The sequence below is a fragment of the Megalobrama amblycephala genome, linkage group LG2, assembly GCF_018812025.1.
Source record: "Megalobrama amblycephala isolate DHTTF-2021 linkage group LG2, ASM1881202v1, whole genome shotgun sequence".
Taxonomy (NCBI): domain Eukaryota; kingdom Metazoa; phylum Chordata; class Actinopteri; order Cypriniformes; family Xenocyprididae; genus Megalobrama; species Megalobrama amblycephala.
The window spans coordinates 24,077,092-24,092,627 of NC_063045.1; the positions used below are offsets into that span (position 1 = coordinate 24,077,092).

At 35.2% G+C, this 15,536-nt stretch overlaps 1 protein-coding gene across 1 annotated transcript in view; it reads left to right on the forward strand.

The window, feature by feature from the left end:
- si:dkey-49n23.1 (semaphorin-3D) overlaps window positions 1–15,536 on the forward strand; it is a 58,825-nt gene that overhangs the window by 36,357 nt on the left and 6,932 nt on the right. The window contains exons 3-11 of the mRNA XM_048167335.1: window positions 7,417–7,577; window positions 10,881–10,943; window positions 11,266–11,385; window positions 11,553–11,646; window positions 12,242–12,370; window positions 13,140–13,282; window positions 14,102–14,216; window positions 14,310–14,379; window positions 14,843–14,987. Of these exons, the coding sequence (XP_048023292.1) occupies window positions 7,417–7,577; window positions 10,881–10,943; window positions 11,266–11,385; window positions 11,553–11,646; window positions 12,242–12,370; window positions 13,140–13,282; window positions 14,102–14,216; window positions 14,310–14,379; window positions 14,843–14,987 (1,040 nt within the window). The remainder of the gene's footprint in view (window positions 1–7,416; window positions 7,578–10,880; window positions 10,944–11,265; window positions 11,386–11,552; window positions 11,647–12,241; window positions 12,371–13,139; window positions 13,283–14,101; window positions 14,217–14,309; window positions 14,380–14,842; window positions 14,988–15,536) is intronic.

Here is a 15,536-nt window from a genome sequence, read left to right on the forward strand (position 1 = left end):
TTTTATGCTAAGTGTTGCATTTACATTTGCATGTACTTAATATAAATACCCTGCAACTGTACTTTTAGTGTACTAAATTGGTATATTTAAAGTCTGCTAAACTGAAACAAGTATTTTTGTGTTGAGTTCCAACTAAAGTGAAACTATTGCAAGTATACTTTAGTACAAGTATATATATCTTGCATTCAAATTATACAGTGGTCATACTATCCTTACTAATAGTGATATTAAACACATTTTAGGCTTAATTAGAAATATGCATTGTGCATTCTGCAAATAAAGAAGAACTAGTCAAGCGGATCAAAAACCTTCATCAAAGTTGTCCTAAAACCTTCTTCTAAGGACAACTTTGATTAACTTTTTTGATCCACTTCAAATGCTGACTACTGTATATTAATGGGTTTTTAGCTAGTGTGAAATGAATGTAGGCCTATTTTAAATACATTTCGGTAGGGTTTTTTCACTAGGGCACATCGATTTTAAATTCCCAGTGATCCTCCCCCATTCTTCATCCTCAAATATGCATCCCAAATCTTTTTTAGGCTATTGTTTAACTTAATTCAACAGCATTTTCACAATTTTGCATGGCTGCAAACAGATATACATACATATAGAAAGTAGTTACATAAGTAAATATTTGTAATTATGACAAATAAAGAAAAACAAGCAGTTCTGCATGTTCACATTTTTCCACTAACGAACGGAACTGTCTGTGTTTTAGTGCGTGCACAAGAAAAAAACTAATGTGCCGGTTTATACAATTGCTTCATGTTGTGTTAATGACAGATAATGTCAGGTAAAAGGGAAGTAAAACATTCTTGATATTTAATGTTGCGTCTAATGGTTTTATTTCTTCAGCTTAAAGTTTAATGCACGTTCGTGTTGTATAGCAACAGGCCGTTTCACGTTTATTTTCACGCACCACTTACTGTGTCTATATTAATAATTTTGTCGCCGATTCACAGTCATTTAATCCATATAATTTGTGTATATATTTGTGTGGTGGCGCAACAAGTAAGCCGAGTGCTCTTGTGCGACAGCGGCCCGCGTGACCCGGGTTCGATTCCAGCCCGTACTGGTTCCTGCATTCAAAATGCATATAAATCTGTTCCCATTGTCTCACTGATGTTCACTGGATAAGCAAGTTACTGGTATACTGGGGCTGTCTGTAAAAGGCATATTCTAAAGCTGTGACTTTATTTATAAAGATTACTTTATTGTAGCCTATTTGAAGCACATTATAATGATGCCATTAGCACACTACAAGTAAACTTGGAATGCCATTGCAATGTGTTTTAAAATCACTAAACGTTTGTTATCAGTATAATATTAATGTATGTTCAACATTCAATGTCATTGAATTGCAATTCTAATGTCACCAAAATACATTTACCCCCGGTTTCACAGACAAGGCTTAAGCTAGTCCTAGACTAAAATGCATGTTTGAGCTGTTTTAACTGAAAGCAACTAGTATACTGACATATCTTAAAATATGTCAGAGCCATTGTTTTGTCTCAAGATGCACACCAGCAATGTTTTTTTCTAAGTTATGCTTATAAAAGCTACTTAAATACCCTAATTGAACTAAGGCCTAATCCTGTTTAGGCTAAGCCCTGTCTGTGAAACCGGGCCTTAAAGTTTATGCTGAGTGAATTCTGCATTTCAAAATTTAAATACAAGAGTATATTTAAAGTGTACTTTAGTATACTTGGAATAGTTCCACCTTAGCGCAAACAAGTATATTTAATACAACTTTAGTTGAACTTCAGCACTGCTTTTGGACATTTAGTACAAAATTAGTTGATCCAATTTATAAGACTTTAAGTATACCAATTTATAGCGTGCCACAAGTACATTTAGTTATACTAAAGTACATACAAATAAATTGTGTTTAAGTATACTATTTTTTCACTAAGGTATTCATGGTAAATCCATGGTAAAAAAAAAAAAAAAGGAGTACTTTTTGATGAGTTGTTAAAATTTGACAAACAGATTAATGCTGTTGTCAGATCAGTTTTTTTTAATTAAGAACACTGACAAAGGTCAAGCCATTCTTGTCATTTTATGATTTTGAGAGAGTGATGCATGCATCTGTGTCTTCACGTCTGGACTATTGTAACTCCTTGTATGTGGGGATTAATCAGTCCACTTTGTCCAGATTGCTTTAATACATAAAATTAGCAAAAATCTAACATTTCATTGAAGGAAAAGAATTGAACGTGGGGGGAAAATCACATTATGAAATAAATGTTTTTCTCCAAAACATGTTGGCCACACCTTTCTCTGAAGTATATTCCCATTCATATTTACATTTTTTGGCACACCAGGGTTATCATGAACATGAAATTGTCCAGCCATGACTTCCTGTTCCATAGGAATATAAACATGAGGAAACACAAAGGCCAAATTCCCAAAATCTTTCAACACAATGAGTAAAACCACAGAATATAGTTCTGATGTGCAGCAAAAGATTGTTGAGCTTCACAAAATAGAAAGTGGCTGTAAGACAATACCTGAAGCATTGAAAATCCCCATTTCCACTATCAGGGCAATTATTAAGAAGTTCCAATCAACTAAAGATGTTACAAATCTGCCTGGAAGAGGACGCGTGTCTAAATCATCCTGATGCGCAGTGAGGAGGAAAGTTTGAGTGGCCAAAGACTCTCCAAGGATCACAGCTGAAGAATTGCAGAGATTAGTTGAGTCTTGAGTCTCAGAAAGCCTAAAAAATTACCAAACAGCACCTACATCCCCACAAGTTGTTCGGGAGGGTTTCAAGAAAAATCCTCTGCTCTAATCCAGAAACAAACTCCAGCATATTCAGTTGTCAGACACGACTGGAACTTCAAACGGGACCGGCTTCTATGGTCAGATGAAACTAAAAAAAGAGCTTTTTGGCAGCAAACCCACCAGATGGGTTTGGTGCACACATGGATAAAAAGTACCTCATGCCCACGGTTAAATATACTGCTGGATCTTTAATGTCTGAACAAGATGGCCTGGACATCTTGTTCAGATACATGGTATCATGGATTCTATCAAATACCAACAGATAAAAAATCAAAACCTGACTTCTTCTGCTAGAAATCCAATAATGGGCAGTGATTGGATCTTCCATCAGGACAGTGATCTAAAACAAACATCAAAACCAACACAAAAATGTGTCACTGGCCTTTTGCTGAAGAAAACAAGATGACTTTCAGCCCTATTTCTGTCTCTTATCATGGAAAGCAACATCTTGCCACCAGCTGATCCCCAAATCCAAACATTTTGTTGCAATGACATATTCTGAATAGTAAAATAAAATTGTTGACAGCAAGCTAAACACATTAATGGATAAAACAAACAATATAATATATAATTTTAAACTTTATTCATTGAAGTCTACTTGTGTGGTTGATGTAATTCGCCCTGAAACAATGGCCAAATATCTTGAAAATTAACAACTCAGGAACGTTGTTCCCTCCTCGGTTTTGCAATCCTAATCATTTTATCAATCACAGGTCAATCAGCATGCTAGTTGCTAAGTAGCACAGTGTTAAGGTTTCTGTCGCGTGTTCAATTATGTCTTACTAACTTTTCCAAACCATCATATTATGAGCAAACGTCATTGACCTCAGGTCAGTGCTTGGGTGTTTTATGATTGGGACACATTAAAGCAAACCATTTTCTGGCTAGACCTGCGAAATAGTTTCATGAAATCATAAGACTTGAACCTGTACACTGGCACAGCATCTGAACAGCCTGGAAAAGTTTGTCCATCATGCTGATAACTGGACCCAGTGGACAGGGTGGAGTCACCACCAGATGTGTCTTTGAAAGAGATATAAGGAAATGCAGTCTTTTGTGGCCACTCTTGTTACTAAGACTGTAGTAATGAGAAGTTGTGTTTTTAGGAAGGGGGTGGAAAAGAGGGATTTTTTTCCTCATTTATCAGAAATACAGATAAAAAGATTGTGTGGGAAAAGTTCCTGATCCAACGCATGACACACGATCAACACATGCTAGACTCTCAATGGCCATGATCTCATCGAAAGGCTGTTTCTTTTGCCGACAATAAAATAAAGATGTCTAGTAAGATTGTGTTATGCAAACTGTGAACACTCCAAATGAACTCAGACCCTAGCGAACAAAAGTCAGACCATCAGAGAGGAACAGATGAGCTTCTGGTGTTTTGGATTAAACTGAATGAGGGTCTTATTAGAAAACTATGTAAACTACTCAGACTCAAAGGTCTTCCTCTTTAGTTTCAATGAGTAAAATAAGGCATGAGGTTCAAAATGAAAGAAAAAAATGAACAAACAGTACAACACACATATAAGATGTACATATAAGCATTGTATAATTTAATATAATTATATTTCCTATTTTACTATTAAATATAAAAATAAAAAACAAAATAAATACATAAATATAAAGAATGACTCCTAAATAAAATGAATCATGTCTAAATAATTTTTTAAGTAAGAAGTATAAAATAAAATATGAAACTCACCACAACATAAATATATTACCATTGTTTAATAATTTAATTATCAATTTATGTCTTATTTTTACTATTAAATAAATTAAAATAAAATAATATAATATTTTCTAAATAAATAAAACAAACCAACCAACTAAATAAAAAGTGTAATTTCTAAAAAAAAAAAAAAATTAAAAAAATAAAGAAAGATCCCTAAATAAAAAGAATCAAATACATTTAAAAATAAATAAAGAATAATTATTAAAATGAGAAAGAAAGGAAGAAAGAAAGAAAGCCACAAAAGAAATATATTACCCTCGTATAATAATTTAATATTCAAATTATAATTCTTTTTACTATAAAATAAAATAAAAAATTCAAAAATAAAATAAAATAAAACAGTGCATAATAAGTTCTAAATAAATAGAACAGTAAATAAGAATACTAACTAAATAAAAAGAATGTCTAAATAAAATGAAAGAACTAAATAAATACAACTAATAAGACTAATTTATAAATTGTATAAATAAATAAACCATTCTTACAATCACGTCTAAATACAGAATATTAGAAATACTGAATGACAAAATAAAAAATAGAATAATTACTAAAGAAAGAAATATATATTTTTATAGTTAATATAATATTCTAGTGATCCAAGTTTCAAAAAGCATTAAAAACAGGAAAGTGGAGAACACTGAACTATATTGAAATGAGATCTGACTTTACTTTTAAGGCCAGGATCAATGTGAATGCAATTGTGTTGTTTTTTACTTGTTCACTTTTTGATTCACTTAAATTGTTTCTTAAAACTTAAGTTTGTTTCTATCAAAAGGAGTCAAGTTTGAAAATATCCTTTTTGATTTTTGTATTGAGAGTAAAAAAAAAATTAAATGCCGAAACCAGTAAGTATCACCTATGTGAACTCTCCAAATGAAATGAGCCAAATTCTCCAAAGCTGACGAAGTTCCAAACAACTCATTCCTTCCGGAAACATTCTAGCTGAGCGCTGGAAGCCGGAGTGGAAAAGATTCCAGCAGGTGCTGTGACTTGTGTGCTGGCCTTCTTGCTAAATGAGTTTCATGATGGATAGCATCAACATGCCCCAATTAAGAGATTTATTTCACTTGTCAGTGAGAAATCACCTTGTGTCATCTAAGCATTCCTTTAATGGTGAGTCATGCAATGTGCTGCTTTAATGGAATATGAAAACTAAAAGAGAAAACTGAAGCAGGAAAAGAAGTGAAATATAATCCAGGATGACATTCTGCTTGCATTAATCACAGATCCTAATTGCATTCATTTTGATTGCATATGCAGACAATTCAGTAATTAAGTCTATGTATTTTAATGGATCACGTTCCTGGACATGTCTCATTTTTAATGGTTTTAATGCTTTAGTAATAGTTTTAGTTAAAACAATATAATAATATTGGATTAATAAATTGGAAGGGATTTTTAATGCAAAAGAGCATTAAAAGAGCAGTTACAGATATCATTTATTAATCCAGTTTCTGCTTGCTTTATTTAATTGTCAATGAAGTTAAAACATGTAATTAGACATGAAAGCAACAATGCAATTCATTTGACACATATTTGACACAATGGCTGCTTGCAAATTTTGCTGGAGATAGATGTAAAAATATCAAGTTCATAGCACACTATTTCTTAAAGAAATGTTTTTTACATGCTCAACTTTCTTTAGTGTAATGTTGCTGTTTGAGCATGAAAACAGTCTGCAAAGTTTATTAGTCTTGAGTTTTCTTCCGGGAATGAAAACGTCACAATATTCCTCATTTAAATATTTCCCGCTGCAACAATGTCAAATATGTGAAAAATACTGTGAACATCAAGCATGAAATCCTATTCTAGTAGAGCCCAAAAACAAAATCAAGACTTTGTGAAAGGGCATAAAATGGCCCCTTTATTGCCAAGTTTAAAAAAACAACAACAACAACAGGAAAGCAGCATCCAGATTCACCATTTAACCTTCACCTTGGAGAGACCATGAAGTAAAGAATGCAGTCTCTAGACCTTGAGCTATTTCCTTTGCAACATCTCAACTCCCTTTCATCGATATCAAGGCAGGGTTTGCGGCTAAGAAAACACCTTCAAAGTTTATTACCACAGTCCTCCTCTGACCACAACATGCCTGACACCTCCAAAAGCTGGAAGTTCTGCTACTCAAACTGCTTGTCGACATGTAATTATGCACACTTATGCCACATATGTGGGCCCCTCATCCCACCGGAATTGTGGGTTGCACGAGTGCAGCTGTCAAGGAACGTGTTCAGGGTTAATTGGCCTTAATTGGAAGGGTTGTTTTTCTCTGCTTAAACACCAGCAAGGGGGGTTTGCAGAGTATGAGAATGCTTCATGTATATTATAATGCCACTGTAGGAAAATATTGATATTTGTAACCTGGAATTTGAGCATGCCAAAACCATTTCGGCATATGATTGGCATATTTATTTTACATTTCTATTAAGATTAGAACCACCTTGCAATGAACTCAATCTTACAAGCTTCAAACTGCAACACAATCCTTCCAAAATAAGTCTATGCCATAAAATACACTGATATACAAGATAAAGGTTCTTTATTGGCATCAATGGTTCCATGAAGAAACTTTAACATCCATGACAACCTTTCATTCCACAAAAGGTTCTTTATAGTGGAAAAAGGTTCTTAGATTTAAAAATTAAAAAAATCTTCACGTTAAGGAAAAAAAAGGTTCTTTGAAGAACAGTTCACTGAAAGGTTCTTTGGGAAACCCAAAGTGCTTCTTTTATGGCATTGCTGTGAAAAACCCCTTTAGATCATTTATTTTTAAGATTGTAGCTTATCTTTAATAGCATACAGTCAATATTCTATTTTAAATCATGTGGTACCAGAACATTTGGGAGTTCAGAACAACTTTTTTTAAAAACCTTGCTGTTGTTTTCTGGCAGAACTGAGGTCAAAGAACAGCTCTGCAGTATTTTGGGATGATGGAGATGCGGGAGCATACCAGGCCTTACTGCTGGATGAGGACCGCGGATGGCTGCTAGTTGGAGGCCGAGACCACATCTACATGCTAAACTCTGACAGCCTCACCCAACCAGCACGCAAGGTCAGCGCGCAAAGTTAACATGGTCTGACAGCTCATGATGTCATTTACAGACCTCGAGAATAAGGGTCACTAAAGTGAAAACAGAGCATGACTACAATGTATTACTATTTACATGAATCTTATGAAGTTACAGGATTCTGTGTTAAAACTACTCCATCTCATACATCTGTCAATTAGCACAGAAAATGAAATTGATTTGTCCATCAGTAAAAGTGTATGAAATGCATTTACTGTAGTTTATTTGCAATTGTAAAACTATACAAAAACTATACAAAATAGTAAACTCAGAAAATGTAAACTATTTTATCACACAGCTCTCTATATAAAGTTGTATATATAAGTAGGCCCATACCCAACTTTATCTGCATACACATGGTATATTCACATAAAGTGATATATAGCAAATTCAGAATATTTTTTAAAATTATATAATGAAATGTTCCTCTAACTTTCACATAACCATGAATAAACTTTCTTAATACATAAAAAACTGGATGTTTTGAAAGTTTAAAAAACATTCAGAACTAACATTTTCATAACTTAGGAATTGGGAACATATATTTGTTAGCTGGGTTAGATCGATAAAGATAACTATATTAGCGACCACACCAGTGTACAATATCATTCTTTTTATTATAAGCACGTGCTGCAGTTATGTTGTCTAGCATTTGAAATGCTCGAGCTCTTTAAATGCTCAAGCTCTTTAATGATGGATCGATTGTGATTGGCTGTCAATGTATTTATCATTCATCAGCTGGAAAAAATCATTCTGAAAGTGATTCAAACTAATTTCTTTTTCTGTGCATTTATCGTTATACTTGTGGTGAGAACTGCTATTCATTTATATTTAGAACAATTTTTACAACTATATCTTTATCGTTAGTATTATAGTTATCATCCTTGGTGTGAACAGGCCTGAAGCAAAGTAATCTTTGAACTCAACTATTATAGTTAAAACACACTTTTTGTTAGTTTTTACAAAAAGTTCATTGACAGCATGACAGTCCCATAATACAGTATTCTACAAAAGTTCAACTGAACACAAACACTAGATATGCCGGTATGCCAACCGATTTCGTAAACCGATATATGCATTGAAATCTCAACATATATTTTCATCTTTTTCTACAGTTTTCATGTCAACTAACATATCCATCCAGTTTAATATTTGAAGGTAGAGTGAATTCAGGTTGCTTGGGATACATTTTTCAAGTCATCTCAATGGCAAAAATCACCCTGAATTCACCCTATCTCTATCACTTCCTTGAGTATGGAGGTTTGTACGCTAAGTAGGTACAACTGGACTGTGTGCTTGCAATGTGTTGGCCAGGCATTTAAGTCTGAATTTGCATACTTCAGGCCTATATTCTCCACTACACATCATCACGGCTAAATAAACATTACATTTGGTTCAGTATTAATTGATTCTGTCTTTTATAATAGTGAAATACCAAAAGATGCCTTTAAGAAATGATGAGGTTAAACGTAAGGTCATGGCACAGTCATAGATACGTGATCTTCAAAAGAACTAAAGCACGTCAAGTTCTCGATCTTCCAATTATATCATTATGTACAGTGTGCTGATTGCCGGCTAATGATTAGGTCAATACATGCACATTATATCCACATGGAAATGATTACAATTTGAAAGGCATGTAGATTGTTGAGTAATGATGGTATTGTGCCAAGGAGGGTCTGAGCTAATCAACTCAATACTTGTTGCACACATTTTTAAAACAACATTCATTCATTCATAAAAAAAAAAAAAAAAAAAAAAAAAAAAAAAGGGTTTAGGACATTTTAGTATGTCCTATATATATATATATATATATAGATATATATACACACACACAGAAATATGAGCAAAGGTGGCTGTGAAAATAAATCTGCATTGTTTATCCTTTTGATCTTTCATTCAAAAAATTCACAAAATTCTAACCTTTCATTGAAGTAAAACAATTGAAAGTGGGGGGAAACTCACATTATGAAATAAATGTTTTTCTCCAGTACATGTTGGCCACAATTATTGGCACCCCTAGAAATTCTTATGAGTAAAATATCTCTGAAGTATATTCCCATTCATATTTACATTTTTTAGCACACTAGGGTGATCATGAACATGAAATTGTCCAGCCATGACTTCCTGTTCCACATCATTCATCACAATGAGTAAAACCAAAGAATATAGTTCTGATGTGCAGCAAAACATTGTTGAGCTTCACAAAATAGAAAATGGCTATAAGAAAAAAGCTAGAGCATTGAAAATCCCCATTTCCACTATTCTCATCCAGAAACAAACTCCAGCATATTCAGTTGTCAGAGAAGATTGGAACTTCAAACGGGACTGGCTTCTATGGTCAGATGAAACTAAAAAAAGAGCTTTTTGGCAGCAAACCCACCAGATGGGTTTGGTGCACACATGGATAAAAAGTACCCCATGCCCACGGTTAAATATACTGCTGGATCTTTAATGCTCTGGGCCTATTTTTCTGCTGGAGGTCCTGGACATCTTGTTAAGATAAATGGCATCATGAATTCAAATCAAATACTAACAGATAAAAAAATCAAAACCTGACCGCTTTTGCTAGAAATCCAATAATGGATCTTCCATCAGGACAATGATCCAAAACAAAAACACAAAAATGTGTCACTGAGCACAAAATGAAGCTTCTGCCATGGTCGTCCCAGTTCCCTGACCTGAACCCTAAAGAAAATGAGTGGAGTGAACTGAAGAGAAGAAGCACCAACATGGAGCTGGGAATCTGAAGGAGAGATCTGGAGAGATTCTGCATGAATGAATGGTCTCTGATCTCTTGTCAGGTGTTCTCCAAACTCATCAGGCATTAAAGAAGATGACTCAGAACTGTTATCTTAGGAAAAGGAGGTTGCAAAAAGTTTTGAATAAAAGGGTGCCAGTAATTGTGGCCAACATGTTTTGGAGAAAAACATTTATTTCATAATGTGATTTATGAAATAAATCTTTCAATTCTTTTCTTTCAATGAAAGGTTATAATTTTGTGAATTTTTTGAATGAAAGATCAAAAGGATAAACAATGCAGATTTATTTTCACAGCCGCCTTTGCTCATAATTACTAAGGGTGCCAATAATGAGGGCAATGTGTGTATATATATTTTTTTTTATTTATGTATTTATTTATATTTGAGTGTTTAAGCACATCTTTCTCTGCTATAATGTGAATCTGATTATGTTTTTGTTATGCATTATTTTCTGTTTCTTGGGAAAACTCTCTTTTATCTTTAAAGAATTCCTTGGGAAAACTCTTTTATCTCTTTTATTTTTAGATTCACTGGCCAGCTGGACAGGAACACATTGAACACTGCAAATATGCAGGAAAGAATATATCGGTAAGATGCTACAACTTTAAAAGGGCACAAATGTAGAGAAAAAAAAAAGCTTTCAACTACCCATAGATGCCTTTTTGTTAAAGTGCTCTCACAGACCGAGATAAGAATAAAAGCTGAAAAATCATATTTATAGCTCTATGGAGAGAATATTTCAAGTTGGGAAGTCTTAAAGGAGGGCAAGTCTGAAGTTTTAACATAATTCCCCCCTCCAATAACAGGCAAAAATCTGTAGGTGTGTTACTGTGTGATTTAAAATGCTTCACATCCTCACAAATACTCTTTAAAATTATGCTTTTAATCACATACCACATGCATCTCTCAGATGGACTGTGCCAATTACGTGAGACTCCTACAGCCCTTCAATAAAACTCATGTCTATGTATGTGGAACTGGTGCGTTCCACCCACAATGCACCTACATTGACCTGGGACACAATCTTGAGGTGAGCAGTCTCTCTTTTTTGGAACTTAACCAGTGTGAAATGCAGTAAACACATTTTAAGTGTATCTTGTACAAATGAGCACCAACAGAGGCTTATTGACTGCAGAGCTGAACTAATAATGAGGGCAGTGGTGCAAACAGAGTGACAGTCTTGTCTTGGTGTCCTAGAAACCAACTTTCTGGCTCCTCAGCCATGTTAGAGAATCCGGGAGAGGAAAATGTCCCTTCAGTCCGCAGGAGACATTTACCGCCCATCTGACTGGTGAGTTTCCAGACCCTACACCCTAAACACATTGTCCTCAAAAACAGCCCAGCAGCCCTTTGCAGGCAGAAATACTGAGGAAAAATGCATGAGTCACTGATAAATAAATCTTCATAGCTCTAGACCAGATGTTAGTGTGCATGGGGAAATTTGGAAGTTCCCCCCTGTAAACAGGTTTGTCACCCATATTTGTCTCTAATGAACATTTAATAGGCAGTAATTTGACTAAAAAAAATGCCCAGTTGCTGTTACAGTGTGGTCAGGAAAAGAAAGCCAGCTGCAAAATTTATATTATATTTAGATTTTTTTTTCTAAAGCAAGTACACCCCGGAGGGCCATAATGCATAAACCATATGCTACCTAATTAAAGGCTATTACTGCAACCGGAGACCTTTTTGACCATTTAATGATGCCTCTGGAATAATCTAAATTTCCTTTTCACACAAAACTCTGTATTACTGCTGTAAAACAGAGTATTTTGACAAAGGATGTGGAGTCAGAGGGTAGAATCATTAAAAATGAGCTATGCATCATAGAAAATCATTTGTCATTCTTAGTCGTTCTGGATGTGATTTTGTGGATATACTCACCTTAGATGGGGACCTGTATGCTGGGACATCCGTAGACTTCATGGGAACGAATGCCGCCATTTTTCGCACATCTGTGCATAGCAGCAATCAACACTATATCCGCACTGAAGCTTACCAGGACCACTGGCTAAATGGTGAGAAGTGAAATAAAACATTCATTGTTTTTATTGTGTATGTAAAAAGAGCATGGCCTTGGTTTCCAAACTTGGCTGGTAGAGAAAGTGATCTAGTTATATTTCATTGATAAATAACAAATGATTTTGTTCATATCACAGTTATAAACATTGTTTTGTTCAAGCTAACAAGCAAACATAAAGGTAGATACAAAATCTACAAAAAAAAAAAAAAAATGTACTATAGCTATGTACTATATGTACTACACATTTGGATTACTATATTTCTAACAGCATGCAACAGTTAACTGGCTGCCTTAGGATACTGCCAGCAAATTAGGCTGTTAGATTAGTGTATATCTCACTTATTAGCTTTTGTATATTATTAATTTTGCCTCTTAGCTTAGCATACAGCTAACATATTAGTCCATCTGAGTAGCATACATTTACAGCATACAAATAGATAGCTAGCTTAGATACCACTGCTACAAAAGGATACCTGAAAATGCTATTTTGATTATCTGAAAGAAATTTATAAACAGTCACCAAGAGGAGAGTTTTTTAAGCTAATCACCTGTAATATATGTTATGCGACCCATATTTGAACATATTTTTAACAGAACATATTTTAAGTCACCGGTGAAACATCTACTATAATAAACTTTTTGAGATTAGTATGTTTTTTGTAAATAACTAATTTATATTAAGTCTTAGTATCTCTGTTTTGGGGTTCTGGTGCTGCCTAATTAACTTCCTTCACCCTCACTCTGATGCCAATTTCTTTTCACAGAGCCAGAGTTTGTGGGATCATATTCCATCCCTGACACACACAGCTTGGACGATGACAAAGTCTACTTCTTCTTTAAAGAAACCTCTGTAGAGTCCAATCAGCTCGACAAGCGTATCTACAGTCGAGTGGCCCGTGTCTGCAAGGTGAATGCCAAGTCCAGCGCCGTAATGAGCCAATAAAAACATGAAATAGATCCAAAAGACCTTTGTTTGGTATGCAGAATCAATGAGTCTTTTGTAGGAATAAATGAATGGACGTGTAGGCCTCAGTATCATCTGTTGCACAGTAGTAGCAGCATGTATCTAATAATGGATGAATGAAGTGTTTGTTTGACAGTAATTAAACACTAATCTAGCAACAAATCTAGCAAAAAAAAGGTTATCTTATCAGCATTCTTGAAGTGCTTTATATATTTCATTTGTTTTATGCTGTATTTGTTTGCAATGTATGGAAATGTAATGTATTATTTATCTGCTATTGAGATAATGTTATTGCTTAAGGCTGGAATACACTACATGAATTTTGCACAGATATTTGCACCGATCTGCAGTCTTAAGGAGTCAACGCTAGTTGCCAAAAGTCAGAGCCAATCTGCAGACTTTAGGCAGTCGGAATTGACAGATTTCAAAGACAATCATGTAGTGTATGTTGGGCACTGAATCCAATGTTTTTAGCTTCAGACAATGACTCCATTGAGTCAGAGGTGATCAAACATTTTTGGTATTTTGAGTCGATTTTAGAACACATTTTTTTCATTTGTCTCCTAGCAATGAGGCACGTTTCTGTGTGAGTTCAGAAAAGCTTAAATGTCTGGTAGTGTGTGATCCTCAGTCATTTAGTGAATTACGCCCAGTTTTTCCTCTGTAACCATTTATGATGTAATCAAGTGTATGATGCCTGGTGTTTTAAAATCTTTTAAAAGTTGTGTAGTGTATATAAAGCAAGCTCTTGGTGTTCATCAGAATGACATAGGAGGAAAACGAAGCTTGATTAATCGCTGGAGCACCTTCCTGAAGGCCAGGCTTGTGTGCTCAGTACCAGGACCTGGAGGCATGGACACACACTTTGATGAGCTGGGTATGTTTACACATACAATCATCCATCTGTTAAAGTCAACATGAACTCAAAAATTCACACTAGTAATACTTTCTGCCCATTTTTTATGTTTAGAGCACATATTTCTTTTGGAGACCAAAGATCCACAAAATCCAGTCATCTATGGTGTCTTCTCCACTTCCAGGTAGGTTCATTAACTGGAAAGTCTTTTTTATGAGTCATTCATTGGGTCACCACCCCGTAATCCTCTTAACTTTTTAGAACCACATTCCTGTCAATGTTATATTTGTTTACCTCAATTTCTGCATTATCATTGGCTCCATCCAAATCAACCAATCCGTCACACTCATTCCCATTTAACTTACCCTTCAGGTTCTCAGACCTCCCTTGTTTGTTCCAACAACCTAAATCTGATTATCTCAGTTTATCTTGTGAACTGACATCAGTATCAAAACGCCCCTAAAATCAACAGTCTGGTCACAGGATGGTCTCCTTCCCACCCGATCCATCTAGAACAATCTATCTCGGTGCTCCCACCCAAGGAATGGATAGCTTGAGGCCATAAGGGAGGGTGAAAGGTCACCAAGCTTGAAGAACTCTGTTATTCTAACCTGGCATCAGACTAATACATGTTTCCTTTTCAAAAGCTCCGTCTTCAGAGGTTCAGCCGTTTGCGTCTATTCCATGGCCTCCATCCGAGCTGCCTTCAATGGGCCCTTTGCGCATAAGGAGGGGCCCGATTATCGCTGGATGGAATACAAGGGGAAGATCCCTTATCCACGGCCAGGGACGGTAAGTTCTCAACAGGGAGGTATTATGTTTGGTAGGGTAGAGAAGATGATGGTCATGTGAAGGGATACTTTGCTTTTTTATTGACAACTTGTACAACTATGGGTGGAATCGAGCTGCACAAGTGCACGCAAGCTTTGAGATCTATGGTTCGTTTTGGATCGCAGATGTGTTTGGGCAGCTTGGAAATCATGCGGCCTATCACTCCTCGCACTAACTGCACTGCCTCAAAGGGACTGTAAAAATGTCGTCAGGCACTCTGGGGGTCACATGTCAGGGAGGCTTGTGAAGTGGCTGGAGTGTGGACCTTTAGTGGTGAGGTCTTCAGAAGGAAGTCAGTTATCAGGGCTGTGAATTCTGCTCCATTAGTTGTTGAATTCACAACCATGGAGTTGACCTGAACTCTTAGTAGACAGATTAACCCTTTCAAATGATGGGGTTTATTGACTAGAAGGTGCTGTTAAAATCATGTTGAAACTAAATGAACCTCTTTTAGACTCGTTTTACATGTAGTAGTAAAATGAAAAAAACAACAACAACAAAAAAAAAAAA